Consider the following 23,233-nt stretch of genomic DNA (forward strand, 5'->3'; position numbering starts at 1 on the left):
AACTGTAATCAAAATCTATGCATTATGAAAGTCTCCTTAGAAATGTTAGAATTGGAATTTTTCCAGTATTACTTATAAAATTAAATTATAAAAATGGATGTGTCTGAGTACTAAATGTGAAGGGATAGACGAACTAGTTGTCCTCAACCCCCAGGTTGCTAATATTTCTTTAAAAAGAAAAATTTTTTCCTTTCCATCTGTAGTCTTTCCTGCAGGATCATTTAAACAATGTACAGTCATTTCATGGAAATTTCATAAGAATCTCCTATTTGCAAAACTGTAAAACAGCTTAGATATTTTCCTGTAATTCCTTATGGGTTAAAGTAAAATTTATTTATTTTTATTGGCATTTGAAGTGTAGATGAAAAAGAAATTAACATAATCTTCTATAACCTCCAGTAAGTTTATTTTTTACATTTTAAGGCTGATGTTTTTCTGTGGAGTATACACTTTTTGGGGGGGATATTTTGGCAACTTGGTTACTACTCCATTATCTTTTCTTGGCAATTTTGTTTTGAATTACAGAAATAAAGTTTTATTACTAATATGTACATTTTTCTTTTTAGTGTCAAAGAAAGCTACACATGAACTACATTATTGATATTTCCAGGTGTTAAACAATATAACACTTGTGTACCAGAGAAAGACTTTTATAAGTAATATGATGTAAATTTTATCTTGACTTTGTCTTTCAAAATTCTTTGCTTCCTGAAATTTTTCATTTTCTCAGGCACTGTATAATTCAGTGAGGATAACATAATCGACTTAATAGTCTTTTATGATGGAAAAGTGAAATATATTTTAAATAGTTTTGATGGACTTTTTGATGAACCTGTTAAGATAATTGGTTGGCTATTGGAAGGCCTTTCTTTCTCTTTCCCAAGACTCCGTAAGCAAAGCTTGCACATTTTAAACAAACCAATCAGGATGTAGGGGCTTCCTGCATTGGAGAAAACAGCACACGTCTAACAAGTTTAAAGGCTTTTCTTCAGTACATCAATACATCTGTCTTTTCATAACCATCTGTTACCTGGCAGCACCATCTCTTATTTCCAGCAAGCTTTCCACATGCGTGCAACTTAACCGTCATTGCCACTAAAGGGTAATCAATCAACAAAACGCTTTCAGCTCTCAAATTTTAAACTAAATAGCCTTTTAATGAGACTTTAAAAGGCATTACCATTAGCAGTTGATACATCATAATTTCCCAGTGAGTTCATAAAGTGTATTGCATTTGACTCTCAATTTGCTCATCCAAATGGCAAAAGAAAACCTCCCTAAGTTCCTGGGGGGCTCATCCCAGTGGAGCTGAAAGTGTCCTTAAACAGTATTTCTGTCCTTTCATGTGTTGTTCTGTGGTCATGATGTCAACATTTTTTTCATCTCCAAGAAGAAGAAACACTAGAGGGTCCCATGCCTGAGGAAGAGAAACCTGCTGCTCTTCCTGGGAAAGAGTGTGGGGCTGCTAAGTCCTCAGACCAACCCCAGGGCCTCAGTGAGGGCCAAGTGGAGTCTAGTGCGGAGGCCCAGATAGTTCCAGAAGAGAGTGCCCTGACAGGGGCTCTGCATGAGAAAAGTGTAAAAGAGGCCAAGGAGGTGTCGCCAGAAGTAAAAACCCCTTCCTCTGCCCAGGAAGGTGTGTTTTCCCGGGATTTGCATGTGTTTGGTTGCAAGTGATCTCTCGCCAGTGCTTACCAACCTGACGCCTTTCCAACGCTATTTGCTGTTTCATCGCTGGGTCTTTTCATGATCTCCAGACCGCTGTTACAGGCTTCATGAGCAGAGTGTGGCTTGCACAGGTGCTGTGTGGCCGCACGGTTCTCCCCTGCTGCCGCAGATTCCTGGTTGTCCTTTGCCATGATACAATACGCTTTGCTGCAGGCTGACGATGCTGTGTGAGCTTTGAGTTACCCTCCCTCCTCATCTCAAGTGTTTGCCAGTCACATTGCTAATACATGTATATTTTTGTTTTTTTTATTTTTGGGACAGCAATTCATATGCTTTTCTTTCAAATCGTAAAGTTGGGTTTTGGCACATAGAGGCTTAATGACAGAATCGCTTTTGTTTGCAACCGCAAAGTGCTATATATTTTTTGTGCTTCAAGAATACTGGTTTGGTTTCCTTAAGAGCTCCTACTGATGCTTTCCATGTCATTTTCTCTCCATGGCAGTCAGCCCCTTTGATCACCCCCATCCTTCTTGACTTTTCATCCATATAACATTTATTACAAGTTCACACAATTTTCTATTATTACATCAAGACACACAAGTATATAAAGTAGTGATCAATAAATACACTTGCTCTTCAAGAGATGATTGAATTTTATGATTTTTTCCCCTAATCTTTTCCAGATAACTACATTTAGCTTTAGTGATCACAGAAAAATGCCTTTGTTCTTAAAACACAATGGGATTTGAAGGCTTTTGGATTGGCAAAAAAATAAAAATAAGAATATGTCATTCATTTTCTGTGAAAATAACCACTAAAGTCGCTACTGGTCAATGCTTGACCATTGATCATGTCCCAGGAAATGATGTCCTGACCATAGGGAGAAAGATATTTTAATAGTTGATTCTATTGAAAAAAATTTTTTACTCATCTGACTTCCCAATGTTGGTATAATTTAGATTTTCTTATATCTACCATATAGACTAAGTAATGGTCAAGAATTAAAAATTATGAATGTGGCAGAAACTGGCTTATCAATTTTTAAGCCATGTCCTACAAATTGACAGCAAATATTGGGTTATATTCCTTAAATTGAACCCCAGATGATTTCTAAATGTTATACCAGGAACTTTTTAATGCCCCCCAAATCAGTCCTGGCATTTGTTGATCAAGTTATCTGAAACTATTAATATATGTATCATTAGGATTACTTGACCTTCTGCCTAAGGACTTCCAATTTACTTTCCAATGAGGAAACCTAAGAAAAATTTCTCTAGAAATCAATCCTTATTCATATTTAGTTCTTCATATATATCTTTTTGTAAACTAACAATAGCTACTTACTCAAAATGCAGTAATCTGTAACTTTTATCTATGGAAGGCACACAAATTTTCTATTATAGGACACATGACATAATGTCTAAGAGACACCAGACAAGAGTGAGTAGGCTGAACTAAACCCTTCTTATAATTCCTGTGTGCATCACTTACAACTGGAGTTCATTTTAGTTATAGTACACACAGATCTCAGAACTGACATCTTCATGTTGACTTTTGAACAGGTAGCATGCTTGCATGGTCTCTAGTTTTTTCCTTTTGCCCTACCATTCATTTGCCATTTCAGAATATAATTTTAAGCTTACTGCCTGAAAGCCCTTGTCTATTATGTGCTTAAAAATCAACCCGATTACTTCAGATTTACTTACAGCCTCGAAGATGGAGTTTCCTGATCAACAGGCATTGACTCCCTCTACAGCTGAACCTTCAGACCAAAAGGAAAAGGAGTCAAAGATACAAAGTAAGCCTGGTGAAGACCTTAAACATGCTGCCTTAGTTCCTCAGCCGGAGACAACTAAAATTTCCTCTGAGATAAAGGACATGCAAAGAACAGAAGGAGATGAGGTACCTCCTGCTCTGTTTGGGCACCCTCTTGGTGACAGCCTCGAAGACATAAAACAGAAGACAGAACCAAGCCTAGTAGTGCCTGGCATTGGCCTCTCTGCAGAGCCTCCAACTCCAAAAGAGCAAAAAGACTGGTTCATTGAAATGCCAATGGAAACAAAAAAGGATGAGTGGGGTTTAGCTGCTCCAATATCTCCTGGCCCCCTGACACCCATGAGAGAGAAAGATGTACTCGAAGATATCCCAAGATGGGAGGGGAAGCAGTTTGATTCTCCCATGCCCAGTCCTTTCCAAGCAGGAAGTTTCACTCTTCCTGTAGATGTCATGAAGAATGAAATAGTCACAGAAGCAACACCCTTTGCCCCTGTCCTCTTACAACCAGATGACAAAAAATCTCTACAAGAAACCAGTGGCCCAGCTACTGCCAAAGACAGTTCTGATGTTGAAGAGCCACAAAAAGATAAACCTGACAAAATGGCAGAAATACCAGCCTCAGAAGCAATCCCCTCCTCACCCAGAGATGCTCACTTTCCAGTTGTGGAAGAATCTGTCATAGAGAAAATTTTCGGGGAAGAGGGGGAGGGCATAAAACAAGAGAAAAAGGAGACTTTCACCCCCTTTGGACAGGAACCTACATTTTTTGAAAAGGAACCTCAGCCAAAGCATGAAGATAAAACTATCGTTTCTGACAAAGAGGCTGCACCAAAAGAGATTGAACCCTTAAAATCAAGAGATGAAGAAACAGGTGTAACTCAGACCTCCACAGAGTACACTTTCTCAAAAGAAGAACAGAAAGACCAGGAGCATACCATAAGTGTGCTGAAAGACGACTCCTTCCCTGCAGTTACCGATTCCACCATGACCTCTAAGACCTTGGAAAAAGTCATGCCAGAACCAGCTGCACTGAGTGAGAAGAGTGCAGCCCAGGAACTTTTTGAAGAGAAAGTTGCTGACAAAGACCATAAGATTGAAGGAGCCGAGGCTGTGACATCAGCTGAGGTTGGCATGCCATTTTATGAAGATAAGTCAGGAATGTCCAAGTACTTTGAAACCTCTGCCTTGAAAGAGGAAGCGACAAAAAGCATTCAGCTGGGTAGCGATTATTACGAACTAAGTGACACAAGAGAAAGTGCCCGTGAGTCTATTGATACTGTGTCTCCCAAGCATCAAAATGGTGACAAGGGATTTCAAGCAGAAAAAGAATCCCAGCCCAGTGCTCCAGCACAAGAAGCCGGGTACAGCACTCTTGCCCAGAGTTATCCGTCCGAAGTATCTGAAGAACCCAGTTCTCCCCAAGAAAGAATGTTCACTATTGATCCAAAAGTATATGGAGAGAAACGGGACCTCCACAGCAAGAATAAGGATGATCTGACTCTTAGTAGAAGTTTAGGACTTGGCGGTAGGTCTGCAATAGAACAAAGAAGCATGTCCATCAATTTGCCCATGTCTTGCCTGGATTCCATAGCACTTGGATTTAACTTTGGTCGGGGTCATGATCTTTCTCCTCTGGCTTCTGATATTCTGACCAACACAAGTGGAAGCATGGATGAAGGGGACGATTATCTTCCAGCTACCACACCTGCAATGGAGAAAGCCCCTTCCTTCCCAATAGAAAGCAAAGATGAAGAAGAAAAAGTACAAGATGAGAAAACTACCGGAGAGGAAACTACTCAAGTTGAGACCACCTGTGAGTCCCCTTTCCTAGCCAAAGATTATTACAAAAATGGTACTGTCATGGCCCCTGACCTACCTGAAATGCTAGATCTGGCAGGCACAAGGTCAAGATTAGCTTCTGTGAGTGCAGATGCTGAGGTGGCCAGGAGGAAATCAGTTCCATCTGAGACTGTGGTGGAGGAGAGCAGTACTGGCTTGCCGTCCGTAACGGATGAAAACCATGTTGTTGTGAAAACAGACAGTCAGCTCGAAGACCTGGGCTACTGTGTGTTCAACAAATACACAGTCCCGCTCCCATCACCTGTCCAAGACAGTGAGAATTTGTCAGGAGAGAGTGGTTCTTTTTATGAAGGAACTGATGATAAAGTTCGAAGAGATTTGGCCACAGATCTTTCACTGATCGAAGTAAAACTGGCAGCTGCCAGAAGAGTCAAAGATGAGTTCAGTGCTGAGAAGGAAGCATCCCCTCCTACCTCTGGTGACAAGGCAGGACTGGGTCGAGAGTTTGACCAGGAGAGGAAAGCTAATGATAAGCTGGATACAGTATTAGAAAAGGGTGAAGAACATGCCGATTTAAAAGAACATGCAAAGGAGACAGAAGAGGCTGGTGGTAAAGTGGAGACATTTGGATTAGGGCTAACCCATGAACAAGCTTCTGCCCAAGAACTGCCAATATCAAAAGAGGTAGCATCAGAGAAAGAGGAGAAAGGTCTTAGTACAGTGCCAGAGGTAGCCGAGGTAGAATCATCCAAAAAGGCTGAACAAGGACCTGACTTCACTTCGAAGAAAGCTGATCAGGGCCAATTCGATATTAAAGTCAGTGACTTTGGACAGATGGCTTCAGGGCTGAATGTTGATGATGGAAAGACCACAGAACTTCAACTGGAGGCTGCACAGGAGTTGGTGCCTTCATCCAAAGTGCCACAGGAGGCAGATGCATTCCTGGGTATTGAGGCTGGCCATGTGAAAGAAGTTGCCAAAGTTAATGAAACAGAAGTCAAAGAGAAGGTGGCCAAGCCTGACTTGGTGCACCAGGAAGCTGTAGACAAAGAGGAATCCTATGAATCTAGCGGGGAGCATGAAAGCCTTACCATGGAGTCCTTGAAACCTGATGAGGGCAAAAAGGAAACATCTCCAGAATCATCTCTAATTCAAGATGAAGTTGCCATCAAATTATCCGTGGAAATACCCTGCCCCCCTGCTGTCTCAGAGGCTGACTTAGCCGCAGATGAGAAAGCTGAGGTCCAGATGGAATTTATTCAGCTGCCAAAGGAGGACAGCAAAGAGACCCCTGATATATCAGTGACGCCCTCCGATGTTGCCGAACCGCTGCTTGAAGCAGCGGTTGTGTCTGAACCAGCAGAGGCTGAGGAAGAAGAAATAGAAGCCCGGGGCGAATATGATAAGCTGCTCTTCCGCTCAGACACCCTCCAGATCACCGACCTGGGTATCCCAGGTGTCAGGGAGGAATTTGTAGAGACCTGCCCAGGTGAACATAAAGGAGTGATTGAGTCCGTGGTGACCATCGAGGATGATTTCATCACGGTAGTGCAAACCACAACCGATGAAGGAGAGTCAGGGTCCCACAGTGTGCGTTTTGCAGCCCTAGAACAGCACGAGGTGGAAAGGAGACCATCCCCTCGTGATGAAGAAGAGCTGGAAATAGAAGTGGCAGCAGAAGCCCAGGCAGAACCTAAGGATGGCTCCCCAGAGGCTCCAGCTTCCCCAGAGAGAGAAGAAATCGGACTTTCAGAGTATAAGACAGAAACCTATGACGATTACAAAGACGAGACCACCATCGATGACTCCATTATGGATGCTGACAGCCTCTGGGTGGATACTCAAGGTGTGCTTTTGGTCTTTTTGTTTCATTTTGCTTTAATTTTCTAACCCCAAATTAAACTCAATAACCTATTGGGATTTTTTTTTCCACTTTAAACATTTTAAATATCCCTTTATCTCTTTATTTGCATTTTGTTAAATATGCAAAGGATCTTGTACATTTGTTACTAATGTTCTCGCTGTTGTTGTTGTTGTCATGATTTGCTTTGATCCGCAGATGATGATAGAAGCATCATGACAGAACAGTTAGAAACTATTCCTAAAGAGGAGAAAGCTGAAAAGGAAGCTCGGAGACCATCTCTTGAGAAACATAGAAAAGAAAAGCCTTTTAAAACTGGGAGAGGCAGAATTTCCACTCCTGAAAGAAAAATAGCTAAAAAGGAACCTAGCACAGTCTCCCGGGATGAAGTGAGAAGGAAAAAAGGTTCATTTAACAATCACTTCTTTAAAATTGTGTTTGAAGTATTTCATTATTACTCGTTTATAGAAGAAACTGCCTAACAGTGGTAATCGATGATTGATGAAATTTTCGTTTGGTTTCATTCCAAATGTTAATTTTTTTTCCTGATGGTATGCTCTCTGTGTTTTCTTATTCATAGCAGTTTATAAGAAGGCTGAACTTGCTAAAAAAACAGAAGTTCAGGCCCACTCTCCCTCCAGGAAATTCATTTTAAAACCTGCTATCAAATATACTAGACCAACTCAACTCTCCTGTGTTAAGCGGAAAACGACAGGTGACTGTTCAATTCTGCAATGTGGCTGGCAAACATAGACATGTATTTTTTTTTTAATCTCATTACTGTAGCAGCTTCTTCATTTTGTTTTTCTTCCAAGAATCTCAGTAGTCATGAACGATTTTGCTATTAAGTGTCTTGTATCATTATTCTTTTTTTTTTCCCTCCCTGCAGAAGAGGTCATGACCATCTGTTTCTTTGTCATGCTCAGACATAACAGTGCGTGATTGTATCTTGGCATTGTGCTCTAGTGTCACGTTCTGGGGATTCCTATTTTCATTCTGTGTGTTTGGTTAGACGATGGCGATGAATTTAACCGTGGTATGCATTCTCATTATTTTGCTTATTTATCTCCCTCATGCTTAAGTCCATATATATTTGTCCTATTTTCTACATTGTTACTGCCAAATCTGTTACTGATGTTGATGAATTTACTGAAAACCACCAAGAATATGCAGTGATTTAGACACTGAAAACAAAAGGCAAATCTGGGATAGATGTGTGGTGTGCAAAATTATTTTGCTTTAAATGGGAAAAAAAAAGAAAAATATTAAATCATCTGGCAATCCTGTAAGATTCATATCCAAAATTAGCAAGCCTTTCAATCTACTGTACTATATGTTGACATTTTGTCATTGGGATTTTCTTAAATGTATTTATCCAAAATGCACCTCCCCCCTTAAAAGGAACTTAAGTTCGAAATAAACTTAAGTTTATTTTCATTTTGCTTCCTATTTATTCTATGTCTTCTCCAAATATACAAATTTACTGTTTTAAAAAGTGAAACATGTTAGAAATCATAATAAAACCCCATACAAATATCTATAATGCAAACTTTTTTCTTAATTTCAATGCAAAATATTTATTTTCTATGTATAATTATGCTAGGGTAATCTTGACAATAAAATAGTTTGCACAATCTCAGATTACTGGTTCAGAAAGAAGTGTTTTCCTTTTCATTATACATCTTAAATGTCTCCGTATAAACCTTAAGATGTCTTGAAAGGTTAGGAGCAGAATTAGTATGTAAGAAAAAGAAAAGCAAGATAATTGATGGTCTTATGACAGCCACTAAAAATCCCAAGTATTTTGTATTTGTATTCTCCACACAGGATTCTTATCATGTTTTCCATTAAGAACAAGTGTCTAAGGCAAGATTTGAAAGTGGAAGACTTATATATACACAAACCTTGATAGGCTTAGGATAAAGAATGCCTTTAAGTTAGGAATTCGAAATTGACATTATATCTCTATCTTACATTTTATTTAGTGCACTTTCTCAGGTTTTTAGCCTCATCAAACTTGGAATTTTTCTTCCAGTTAGACAAATACTTGGAAAAGCAGAATCCTTTCATTTTGGCATTTTAAAAACCCTATATCTTATCTGTAAAGATTTAAGATGTCATCAGGATTGTGGAATTTCAGAGGAAATGAGAAATGTTTTCATAGTGTCTACATATCATTGGTTCTCAGTTTACCATGAAAATGAATTGCCTTTTTAATTCATTTTTAAAGGAAATTTAAGATCTTTGGACTAATTAGAATCTTTGCTTATTCTTGTCAAATATAAAAATCTTCTGGCAGAAAGCATGTATCAAACATAAATGACTTTCATTTGAAGCAAACTATATAGACATGCCACAGTAATTTGAGATGCTATAGAAGCAATAGGGAGGCATCCTTTTTACTGTTGCTTTTTTTTTTTTTTTAATCAGCTTTAGAATCTGTGAATAATCTTGCCAGCCAGGCCTACATACATAAAGCACATTGTAGGCAGTTATTATTTTGGTTTTAGAGCGCCACATAGCTTAAGAAATCTTTTGGGGACTCACTCATTTGGAGAGCTTATGAGGATAAGCTCTTACTAATGAAAATTGAGGAAGTAAACACAAGCTTGAGTATTTTATTTTCTGAGCGTATCTTGCAAATGTGGATGGTTATCCAAAACACAAAGTGTTGTCTTAAATCATGAGATATTTAAGTCAGGTAAGTCATCAACAGAAAGTATGCTTAAGAGATGGAGTTTAAAATTGAAACCAGAAATGTAAAACACAGCAAGAGAAACAACAGTAACAGATGTGGTAATGATTTCATACAGGAAGTGCATGTGTAGAACATATTCTGTATTTTTACTAAACTTAAAATTCCTCTCATGTTTTCTGTTCTTGACAAGCTATTTTTCTTCCCTTCTTATGTGGTGTATTTTTATATCAAACAAGTATGTCATTCATATTGTAAAATGAAGGGGTGCATAGGGAAAGGGGCTGGAATGACCATGACAGTTTAGAGGCAGTATTATTTTGGTATTAGAGCTTCACATAGCTTAAGCAACCTTATTGGCCAGTCCTACAAGTCAATCATCTTTCTTTTCCTTAAACTCTGCAGCATTCACCTTGCTGTTTTGTAACTTCTAGTCCCAAGAATCTATCCTCATGTAGTACCGATTCAAAGGTACATTGTTAACCCATAAAAAATGATCTATGCTTTGGTGCTAACCTGTGCTTTGGTAGACACTAGGATGTGTAAATTTAGCGCACCCTCTAGTTGGAGACACTATTGTTATTCAGGTTTTTCCATTACTGAATTTGAGCTTCAAAACAAAACTTTGCTCTGCATTGGTCGGTTGACACAACAGAGTATCCAAAAGGTATGAAAAATGCATTTGTGTGATTTTTTAGCCACTAAGTTTAGGGTTATTTGTTTGTGTTTTTTTCTTTTCAACAGCAGCCAGTGGTGAATCAGCTCAGGCTCCCAGTGTTTTCAAACAGGCGAAGGACAAGGTCTCTGTGAGTAACTTTAGTTTTTCCTTGTTCTTCATTTAAAGTTCCTTTGGTATTAGCTGCAGTTTCTTAATAATTTTAGATATTCTTTAGACTTAGACATTTACTTTTAAGTGCCATTTTATACTGTATGCTCATCCAGAATGATCCTCAGGAGCATCCAGGTAAATATTAACGTCTTCCAGAATGATATGTGATAATAGTTAGTGAGGACACAGCTGGGCTGTCTCTTTATTAGTAAGATGAAAACATATAAAGTTGCACAATGACTTGGCAGAAATGGGGAAGAATAATTCATTTACTTTTCATAGAATCAAATCAAACCATTCTAGTCAACAGTATTTTATGATATTTTCATTGCTTTTATTATGAAATAAGAAATAAGACCAAATGAAATAATATTGATGAGCAAAAAGAAGTACAAGTCAGTTATAATTCCTTTATCTAAAGATATCTACAGTTCCCATTTTGATGTAATATCTTCAATTTTTCTGCACATTTATAGATTTAATAACAAAAAGAAAACTCTATTAATTTTTAAATTAATGAGTAAAACTAAGTTCTTACATGCCTATAATTATTTTAATGACTATATAAATTGGATTTTATTTATTTACAATGATATCCTTAACCAATTTCTTATTATTGACATTCAAACTAATTTTTTATTGTTAGACTTAAAATATTGCCATAGTGTCTTTTTAGCCAAGTTCATTTTCTTTGGATAATTTCCTACCAGTGAAATGACTGTTTCAAGACAAATGTTGTATTTAAGTTTTTTGCTTCATATTGCTAATGTTATAGTGTTCTTTACTTGCTAAATTATGGAGATAAATATATTATTGTTTTAATGTGGTTCTATTTGTGATGTTTAATTTCTTCATGTGTTTTTTTTTTAAATCTTTTCTACTTTTTCTTGGAGAATTTTTGGATTTAGATTTTTAATCATATATTAAAAACCCAAACCAACATGAAATATTTTTGATCCTTTATGACTGGAAGGAAAAAAAATTAAAGGGCTATTAATGAAACCCTAAAATTACAATAATTTGAAGGATGTTAATTAGAAACTTATCTCAACATTCTTGGTCTTGCAATCATATGTGATATTTAAATCACAATTATTAGTGTGACCCTCTAAAAACAGATAAGATTTTAGACTTCCATTTTTTGTTTATTGTGAAAAATAGTGCTTCATTTCCAACAATGGCAAAAAACTTTTGATAATTATCTTGAAAGAGGGTCTTTGCTGAAGGAAAATATTTGATTTTTATATAAATGTTTGCAGACATGTTCCTGAAGCAGGGAAGCTAACAGAATGCCTATATTGCTTTGGCAAATATCTTTATTTTTTAGCACAATGTGATTTTAAGATTTGTATCTCTTTATCTTCTTTTCTGACAGAGAACTATGAGTTGTCACGTCCAAATCTAGAATATTTATTATCTCTATATTCTTTTTCTTCCTATGCTTTACTGTTTTAAAAAATAAAGGGAGTGGTAAAAAATTTATATCATAATTTAGTTATGAAAATTAGATATAGTAATTTTATAAAACAGTACATGGTAGAGTGCCTAGAACATATTGTTCATTCAATAAATAACAATAGTTGTTAGTCATTATTTTTGTTATTATTTAAAAGCTGACACTGTCAGAAGCAGATATAGAAAAAAACAAGTCTAAGTTTTTCTCCTTTAGAAAAAAAATTGTAAGTGGCATTGTTTGGACAACTTTTAGAAAACTTTCAAATCCCTTAGTCTGCAAATAACTCACTAGGATAAACATGTATATACTTTTGCTTGGGATATAAATTATATACATTATCTGACAGAAAACTAATTTTTTTTCACTTGTAAACACCCATCTTACCTTTCTGAAGAAGAGAGATAAATCTGTCACTTTTATTTTTTCTTATTCATCATCCTCTTTTTTCCCACCTAATAATACCTCATCCTCTTTTTTTTTTTTTTTTTTTTTTTTTGTGGTGCTGGGGTTTGAACCCAGGGCCCTGTGCATGTGAGGAAAGCATTCTACCAACTGAGCTATCTCCCCAACCCCTCTGATCCTCTTCTTAAAACCCCAAGATTAACTTCCATTTATCTCTGATATTCAGTACATTCATCAAAACAATTATGATTTGTTGCTTGTTCTTATTATGAACCTGGCCCACCCTTTATTTCATTTGGTTTTCTGGTGGTGGTGGTAATTATTAACACTCTTAGCTGACTTTCTTAATTAGGGACAATCCAGCTACTTCCTCCTCCTTTCTTGGATCACATTTTCAAAACTCAGTCTTTTGTGGGTAGGATCAATCAAAAAAGAACGACTTTTGTAGACCCAGTTACACTTCCCACTCAAGGTACTCAGTCTGCAAAAAGGTGATTTGTGCAATCTGTGCGTGCTTATGTCTCTGTTAAAGTAGCTGTGGAGGCTAAAACTTAAAAATTGCGGCTTCCTCTGCTATTTTTGTAAGAGCTGAATGAAATTAATTATTTAAAGATAATAATCTCCTTGATTTTGTAATTCTTCTCCGTACTCTTAAGACTCTCTCAAGAGACATGTGGCCTGCCAACACCACTGTCTCCAAAAGTCACTCATCCAACCCACTTAAACTTGCAGACCCCTGAGGTGCGATCAATAGCTATATATTAAGTCTTGTGGATTTTGTGAGGCATCTCTTCAGTGCTACCTTTCCTTTTTAGAATTTTTAGCTTTGCAGAGTGACTTCTGTACATAAAAAAATCTTACTAATTCTGTACTAGAAGTTGATCCCCAATTTGTGTTTCACTCATAAAATGAGCTTGTTATATATAAACTGAGCAATTTTTTTTCTGATGAAGTCAATGTAGCAGATAACTGAAAATAAATTTTCTCAATCTTTAAAATAATATTTTCCATTACCAGTCCCCAAACATGTACTCAAGTTCTTGAATGTAATCAAGATATGGATTGTGTGTACACCTTCATTGTGTTGAGTAGAGGAACAATTTCAACAGACTCTTAAGGTATTTTCCAAATGTGGTGCTATTGTGGGACCTATGGATTTATTGGAGACCTTACACATCAAATTCGTAAAGAATATTTTATCCATATTCTCATAAATGAAATACCTACATATAAAAATCATTTTAAAATAACCCAAAATATATCTACTTAGCATCATACTTTAAATTTATAAAAGGGGTTTTGCTAATTACCATTGTAATATTCTTCCTATGTTAAGGCTTATTTTTAAAAAATATATTTATTGGCAGTACATCCTTGAAGAGTGGGATTTATGATTTAGGGGTTCTTACTGCAATCATCTCTGTAGTGATTTCACTTACAAGAATACTGGCAGTTAATAATTTCCAGGGCTGGGGATATAGCTCAGTTGGTAGATTGCTTGCCTCACGGCACAAGGCCCTGGGTTCAATCCCCAGCACCACACACACACACACACAAACACACACACAAAATCCAAACAGTTGGCCATTGTGCCAACTCTCACTCACTCATCAGATGAGAAGATCCTTGGGGATTCTATTTCCTCATTCTTCCAGAAGTCACAGAAGCAGAAGTTATTTTAATGTGCACTTTTACAGTAAATTCACTGAAAATAATATACTGTAAAAATGTAATTATAAATGTATGACTGCATAATTGCACAGTGGAAGTTGTTTCCACAAACTTTCTATAACTGGCTCCTCAGAATAACCCAAGTCTCTTGCAGAGACAAGAACACCTTGAAACTGTGTTCTTTTCCTGAACTATTTATTCAGAAGATAGGTGGCTACACAGCTTTAGAGGCCTTCCCATGTCTCTACCCACCAAGAGTAACCCACACCAAACAAGTGTGCTCATATTTTGTTTGTTTGTTTGTTTCAGAGCCAAACTCTATCCTTAAACAGTGGAAGATTTCAACACCAGCATCCTTCTTCCCAGAAGGGTCCCTCTTATCTCTCTTTCATGAGGTTGATTACATTTTCACTTCAAGGCAGATCTTTGGTTTCTCTGTGTAGAGTTATGAAATTACAAATTTCTGTATTAAATCAAACACAGTTCTTTGCTCTCAGAATTTCACAAAGCTAGGTCCTCCATATTTGAGCAGTATCATTCTTTCTTCTCTCCTCCCATCCGTCTACCTACTTACCATTTATTGAACAATCATTCTTGTGCCTCTATTATGTACCAACCATAAATAATCTCAATATTTGAAAGTAGAGGAAAGCAAATAACATAGATCCTGTTCTAGTCTGATGAATACAAAATCAAAGCATTATGTTTATGTTAATAACAATAGACATTTTTAAAATAAATACTGTTGAGTTAGTTCCAGCCTAGGTGTTCACTGAAAATCCCTCATTATCATATAAGTATACATCTCCATTATTGCTTTTAATCATTTATCTTGTGTTTTTATTAAAAGTAGACATTTAATTTCTTATATGTTTGTATGTGTGGGATTATTTTTTTCCTTTTCCTTCATACTTTGGTTTATTTTGTACCTTTTTTGTTTGTTTGTTTGTTTGTTTGTTTGTTTTATTTCATGGCTAGAATTCTACCTTGTCAAAGATTCCTGCTTCACAGGGTAGCACAAAGTCCCCAAGATACAGCTCAGCTTGCCCTAGCACGACCAAAAGGGCTACATTTTCTGACAGTTTTTTAATACAGCCCACCTCAGCAGGCTCCACAGACTGTTTGCCACACTCAGAATCAGGGAACAAGGTAAGGCAATAAGTCAATAAAAGGTGCAGAAAGGGATAAATTGGGAAGATTATATGACATGATTCAGGAAATGTGTGAAAGCAAAGATGTACAATTTTTAAGTATTTGATATATAAATGGTAGATCCTGTTAAATAAAATTGAAAAAATGTAATAAATGGCTTACTAGTAAAAGAAAAATGTTCCTTTTTCTAAATACACTGTTCATTATTATTTATTATTTATTTTATTATCTTATAAAAATTAAATACAAACTAACAAAGCAAAATTCAATCTATTACATGTAATATGACATGTGATAGACAATGTTATATATTCTAATAACAACAAACTGTGTCATATGTAATAGAGTAGACTGTTTAGACTTACCACCAGACACATTAGGGTTTAATATCCCCTCTGAAAACTGTGAAGTTTGTGATTTTGAAAAAAAAAATACATTAACTCATTAAACCTGTTCCCTTAGCTTTAATATGTGCATAATATTTTGTGATGAAAATGAAACCATAAATGGATGTGATATGCTAGAGTTCCTGTCTTATATGTGCACAATATATGGTGGTGGTCTTTCTTGGGAATATTATGCATTCCATACCCCCTGCCAGTCCTTTCGAATTTTATCATGCTAAAGATTTTTCAGTAAAATTAGCAACTTACTGAAGATTGCTTGAGTAAATTTGTTTTAGACATATTATCTTTTAGAACTTGAACTTGACATTATTTTTTAGAGTTAACTCCAAAATAACTTATTTTCATAAAACATCTGGACAAATATGAACTCTTTTTTAGTTTTAAAGTAGAAATGCTTATGTGGGATTTGATAGTGCATACTAAAAGAAATAGGTCTATCAGTACAGCAGAAAAAATAACCCAAATGATGTAATCACTTCTCATAATTAAAATAAAAATTCCCAAGAAGACAATGTCTGTTTTTTCCCAAATCAGGATGGAGTAACCAAGAGCCCAGAAAAGCGCTCTTCTCTCCCAAGACCTTCCTCCATTCTGCCTCCTCGCCGAGGAGTATCAGGAGACAGAGATGAGAATTCCTTCTCTCTCAACAGTTCCATCTCCTCTTCAGCGCGGCGGACCACTAGTAGGTTTATTTTGGCTTTGGCTTTCTTTTTAATCATTTTTTAAATATCCTTTAAGTAAAAAAAGAGCTTACTGTGAATTTATATTTTACAGTGTTCAAATAAACATGCATTAAGAACAGATGATCTTTGTCCTAAGAATTAGAAAATTCTTGCTTATAGATGGTTCCAAAATACCTGAGTGAAGACAATCGATAGAGGAAATATGAACTAATTAGCTTCTTATCTATTAACTAATATTGAGATAAAGTCATTTTTCTAAGAATATATTTTGTCTCTTGTTTCAAATTTAGGGGAAAAAAGAGAAAATTCTAAAGAAGTAATTAAAAGAGGGGTTGGGGTTGTAGCTCAGTAACAGAGTGCTTGCCTAGCACTGGGCACTGGGTTTGATCCTCAGCACCACATAAAAATAAATAAAATAAAGGTACTGTATCCATCTACAATTTAAAAAATATTTTTTAAAATAATAATAATAAAGAAGTAATGAAGAGAGAAAAACAGCAGGAATTTTAAAAATATACATCTATATGGACTGAACACTCATTAGAATTCCAAGTCCTAAAATTTAAGTGGAAAGTCAAAAATCAAAACCCACAAACTTGCTCAATTTGTTAAGAATTTGTATTCCAAATGAACAGTAAGCATAGCATGTTCTGGGCCAATAGCTTCAATTCCTTTCAATTGACAGCACAGGATGACAATTATAACAATTTATGTAATGCCCAATCATTACATATTTATAGGTTATAGCAAAGCATGGATTCAAATTATTTTCCTAAACATTTTTCTATTACAACAAAAAAGGTGCCATTTACTAAGCACATATAGATTCAAGGCTCTCAAGATACGTTTTTACTCAAATTAGTTAACAATGCTGATGGTTAGGTATTAATAATCTCAATTCAAATGATAAGAAAACTAACCTTATAGGGAAGATATCTTGCCTAATGCTACACAGCTAGTAAATGGTTGAATTTGGTCTTCAGTCCACTAGTAACTTCACAACTTGTCCTCTTAATGTTGTGTCTTCATTGTTTTTTTTTTTTTTTTTGAGGTAATAGTATTAGAGAATGCTCTGTAGAATCACTTGAATCATCTCTCTGTCATTTAGATACCATTATAAAATGGTAGAGATTGCTACCACTATCACATTATAGTTGATTTCACCACTTGCTTTATTAAATATTTAATAGTAATTGGCCAATTTCAAATTTTATTATTTTGCATGAAATGTTTTTGTCTACAATAGAACAATTGTGCCCAACACCATTTAGTTTCATGAAATATTAGCATCCTTTGAAATCTTTGTTACATTTTGACCTCACCAGAACTCTTTTTTACCGTAGCAAAAATTAATTATTCAAATAATAAACTAGCAGGAAGGGCATTTAAATGTTTGTAATGTCCAGGGAAGAGACTGTTATTCCAAATATCTGAAGTTGAGATTGTGCATCAACAGCAGCTTCAAAGATGATGAGACAAGACGAGGCACCAAGTACTCCCTAAAGGAGCATCTTGAATGCTTGTATGTGTTGCCCTGGAAGCAAAATGGTACTTTCTTCATAAATCCACTTCCTCAAACCACTGTGCTCTGCCTTTTAAAATATATCCCCATATACATTGCTTTTTTAAATGTTATGAACTAGTGCTGTTTTGAATTTCTAGTTTCATTTGTGTTCACATGCATATTTAGAAATAAGTATTATTGTATTACTTCATTGTAGTATTTGGTAATAAGCATAGCTGATACCCTGATAATCTAAGGACATTGGGCCTATCTTAGCTCTACATAGCAATAGCAAAAAACGGAAAGGAGTAAACTAATAAAATGCAACTGAGCTCAACTTAAAGCAAAGAAATTCATCTCCAAAGATCCTGTGTAATTAACAGTACAGGATTATTGACTTGACTATAAGCTGTCAAACTAGTTATGAAAACAGAGAGAAAAATACCACCAGACACTAGGCTCACTGTGACTACATTCTTGGAACAACCAAGTTTTCTAGAGATCAATAGATCTTTTTTAGTATGAAGCACTGAGATAAGTTTCCTTACAAAGGGAATAAATGATGTACTTGAACAATGTCTGACAGCTTTCAATAAATGCAAAATTCACACTGCTCCTCCACATAAGCTGAGGGAGAGACCTTGAAACATGATTCTGTGAACATCTTTCTAAACAGGCTAAATCTATGTGATATAAATACCGACTTCTATGTTTTATATATACCCAGATCTCAGAAAGAATCTACTAAAGGAATGAATGGTCACCCATGCCCTTCAGAATCTTCAGTTAACAGGAATCCGCATACCAAGTTAATTGTGCACTCTGTTTCCAGCTAAAGGCAGCCTTAACAACCATAAAAGTAGAAAATAGTTTTTTGACACATGAACTCTAACTATCTGTGGGACAAAGGATGTCTTGAGAACTTTCTAATGCTGTGGTTTGTTGTGTCAGGGTCAGAGCCAATTCGCAGAGCAGGGAAAAGTGGCACCTCAACACCCACTACCCCTGGATCAACTGCCATCACTCCTGGCACCCCACCAAGCTACTCTTCACGCACCCCAGGCACTCCTGGAACCCCCAGCTACCCCAGAACTCCTCACACACCAGGAACCCCCAAGTCTGCCATTCTGGTGCCCAGTGAGAAGAAAGTCGCCATCATTCGCACTCCTCCCAAATCTCCTGCCACTCCCAAGCAGCTTCGGCTTATTAACCAACCACTGCCAGACCTGAAGAATGTCAAATCCAAAATCGGATCAACAGACAACATCAAATACCAGCCTAAAGGGGGGCAGGTAAGAATTGCATGGACACATATTTGCTGCCAGAAATAAAATCCCATTCATTATTATATCACTTTCCTCAGGTTATGAACTTACAGTTCTTAAAATGCACAGGAGTTGGAGGTGTTACAGAGTTACTGATTATATTTTATTGCTGAGTCTGGGCCTTTCTGAGAGAGCTAGCTTATAAAATATAATGAAAATCACATGATACATCTTTTCCTTCTGGTCACTATTGGATAACAATTGGTTTAACCATATAGAATATTTTAGTTGATTACCTAACAGATCGTTCCTGAATATATCTTTTTGGCTTTGTGGATTTAAACTTAAGAGATTGAAGTTACTACTCTTCACCTCCTCCTCCTCCTCCTCCTTCTTCTTTTGTTCTTTTTAGATATACATGACAATAGAGTGTATTTTGACATATACCTATATGGAGTATAACTTATTAGGATCCCATTCTTGTGGTTGTACATGGTGTGGAGTTTCACTGGTATTGTATTCATATATGAACATAGGAAATGAAGTTACATTTCTGATATGGATTTGAGTTTTTTATTTTGGATCCTGACCATGAGCTCATCTTACTATCTTTCAGTGATTCCAATTGAATCTCTTTCCTTTTTCCTCAAGGATTTTCTATGATATCTTTTACCATTTTCTTATGTTTCCTCCAAATTCAGAGCATGATTCACCCACTTACTTCTCTGCCTAATATTGCCTACGTATTAACAAAGGCCAGGTATTTATGTTGATAATGAATAGACAGCTCGATATAATCCTTATGAATAAAATTGTAACATTGGAACTTCTACTTAAAATTAACTGTATTGAATAGTGTTTTTAGCATGTTAAACCAGAAGGTTTGACTGGAATTTTATAGCTCCTACTTTACAGAATGACTAGAAAGAAAATTGATGATAGGGCTCCATAGAAATTACCAGGATAATATGTTAAAGACTTTTATTATCCAATTGAGCATCTATAAATGCATGGTTAAAGAAATCAAAGCTATTAGCATGTGAGTCCCAATTATCATAGAGTATTTCAATGAAAATTGGCCTATCCAGAATCATTGAGAAAGGCACAGTGTTAAATTTGGATCTGGAATGTCCTTCAAAAGCTCATGTGTTGAAGGTTTCATCCCCAATACAACAATGTCCAGAGAGAAGTGATTTGATCATGAGAGTTCTAACCTCATCATTGGATTGGCCTATTTGATCGATGAATAATTTAAATGGTCTGCTGGGAGGTGGAGGAAACTGTGTGCAGGTGCACCATGTTTGGAGGAAGTAGATCATTGAGGGCATGTCCTCAGGGACTGTGTCTTGTCCCTGGCCCATTCTTTTCTCTATGCTTTATGATTGTTATGAGTTGAGCAGCTTTTGTCTGTGGTGCCCTTCTACCATGATGTTCTGCCTTACCTCAAGCCCAAAGCAATGGAGCCAGATGACCATGGACTGACCTCTGGAACTGTGAGCCAAAATAAACTTTCCCTTATTTAAGTTGTTTGTTAGGAATTTTGGTCACAGCAATGAAAAGGGGTGCTTTCTGCAGGAGCCAGATTTTGTAACAGCAATGTGTGGGAACCCATTAATTTCCCAAATCCAGAAACTTTATTATTTTCCACCAATATGAACATTTATTGCTCTTCTGTATGTGTAGGTCTTGTGCTGATAGCCCTTTAGCTTTTTGTTGAAGCCCAATTTTCAATTACTAGAGAGGCTGTGCTTATTGGTTCAGTTCAATGATGCCAATCAATGCCTAATGGAATAGATAAGCTAGTTGAAGATATGATGAGCTTTATAGAACTCAATAAAATTAATCTTGTCAGCTGAAAAAAATCATTTTACTGGAAAGAACATATGCAGTCATAGTTTCACTGTAGATAATATGGTTCATTTAACTCAAGTTATAGATGAAACTATCTTAAGTGTATTAATTTGAAACTATCTCTATTTAGTTAGCTCCTCAATCTACATTAATTCTAAATTTTCAACTAATATTAGCTTTTTAAGAATAAAGATACTTGGCTTAAATAGCTATATGATAAAAAACTATCTCTAAACATGTAGTTTTTAAGAAATTAGGCAACAATTGGATGAATGCTTTTTACCTTTCCTATGAATTAGCTTTTTTAGAAGTACTTTGATATATGTGGAATAATCCTATGTGTTTTGGCAGGTTTGTTGCTTTTTCACCCCGTCAGCTTATGAAGATCAATATTTAAAAAGCACAACTTATGCACCTTTGTAATAATTGAACATTATCAATGAAGCCATTTCACGGTGGTTGTTTTCATTTACTGCTCATTGCCTAGATCATGATCTTTTCAAGGCCATGTCTGTGGTTTGACCAATTACTTTGTAAACTATATATTTTTGCTTTATTCATAACCATAGTCAGCCATCCTCAGGTCAGTGAGGCTAACCAGAGTGGTTAGCAACATACTTCTGTTTAAGGAAAGAGCAATGACCATCTTTTATGTAAAGATACATCCTTATGTAAAGATTATGCATCCTCATGTAAAGATTCGTCCCAGTGTTGCTCTAGCTTTGAAAAAAAAACTCTATAGATAAATCCATTAGACAAGAACCTAGGAAAAATATTATTACATTCTAGAAAAAAAAAGCAGTCTGGTTTCTCTCTCTTTCAATTCTTATGGATTCACTGAATTAATTAAAAGATGTTAGAGGTCAAAGATATTCATCTCCTAATTCAACCCTTACATTTTACAGAGTAAGAAACAGGAGTCTTCACATTACCCACACCTTGCATGGATAACTTTTAATATCTTTTCAGGGCTGAGCTACAAAGTCAGAGACTGTAATTTTTATTTAATGAATAATTAATCACCAATCTGTAAAAAATATGTAATTTTAGATACCTTAGTCATTTTTGTTTGCTGTAGCTTTTGTTACATGACATGGAAGTGGCAGTTTTATGTAACAGCACCTCCTGTGCAGGTTTTTGTAATCATGTGACAGAATTTTGAGGCTTCTGAACTTTAATGATATTTTAATGAAATAACAATGCAAATAATGTTATATTGATACTCTATGGAAATATATGTTGTATTGGTATACTACATAAATTTGAAAAGTATGTTGATTTTTTTCATATTTCATATTTGTTATATACCAATATAACATATACTTAACCATTTGTTCAACAAGGATAACCTCAAAATTCTATTATATGATTGAAAAATAAAAACCTTGGCATAGAAAGCTCTTTTAAATTACTATTTTCACATGCTGTGACAAAAATTACAGCAAACAAGAATGACTAAGGTATATTAAATTATATGTTCTATAGATAAGTGATTAATTATTCATTAAATACAATGAATGAACAAATGAACTACTGTGCACCATGTTATGTTGTAGATAACTGGGAATACAGCAGTAAACAAAGCAGTCAAAAATTTCTGACATTCTTGCCTTCATGGAATTAATGATCTAGGAGGAAATGCAAACAAAGAAAAATGATGTTAGAAAAATATGTTAAAAAGTGTACACAGGAAAAACACAAAACTAAGGAAGAGGCTTGAGATATGTTGAGGGGAAATTGCATTTCTGATAGTATGGCTAGGAAATGCCTGAACAAGTGATATTTGAATGGAAACTCGAAGGAAGTGAAGGAATAAACCACTTGGTAACTCAGGAAAAAGTGTTTCAGGTGGGGAAAACCATAAATGCAAAGGCCCTGAGGTAGAAGCGAGCCTAGAATGTTCTGGAACAGCAAGGACATCAGTATAACTGATGCAGCATGGATCTTTGAGAGTAGAAAGCTCACATTACTTTAAAGTCTTAAATGTAGGATTCTACTAAGTATGATAGTATTTTTCCGTTACAAATCATCAAAAAAACATGCAGTTAGGTATTCTAGGAGTCTATAAATGCTTGTGCCACAAAATGCAAGCTGAAGTTGGGTTTAAAAAAAAAAGCAGTATTTCTGAAACAGGAGCTTAAATTGGAGAAGAGGAAGTGATAAAGAAGGAAAGAAAAAATACAATCAGTGAAATATAGACTGGAATTTTTTTG

At 35.8% G+C, this 23,233-nt stretch overlaps 1 protein-coding gene across 5 annotated transcripts in view; it reads left to right on the forward strand.

Moving 5' to 3' along the window:
- The window catches only part of MAP2 (microtubule associated protein 2), a 290,513-nt gene that overhangs the window by 252,741 nt on the left and 14,539 nt on the right, over positions 1–23,233 (forward strand). For 2 of the 5 annotated variants that reach the window (XM_081260555.1, XM_081260556.1), the window contains exons 8-11: positions 10,545–10,606; positions 15,137–15,307; positions 16,252–16,399; positions 18,856–19,196. In XM_081260555.1, the coding sequence (XP_081116681.1) occupies positions 10,545–10,606; positions 15,137–15,307; positions 16,252–16,399; positions 18,856–19,196 (722 nt within the window). Of the gene's footprint in view, positions 1–1,390; positions 1,637–3,364; positions 7,091–7,303; positions 7,511–7,685; positions 7,821–10,544; positions 10,607–15,136; positions 15,308–16,251; positions 16,400–18,855; positions 19,197–23,233 lie in introns of all 5 variants that reach the window. The other 3 variants (XM_081260557.1, XM_081260558.1, XM_081260559.1) reach the window with 2 other exon arrangements.

Source organism: Spermophilus citellus, assembly GCF_964194105.1.
Source record: "Spermophilus citellus genome assembly, chromosome: 11".
NCBI classification, from domain to species: domain Eukaryota; kingdom Metazoa; phylum Chordata; class Mammalia; order Rodentia; family Sciuridae; genus Spermophilus; species Spermophilus citellus.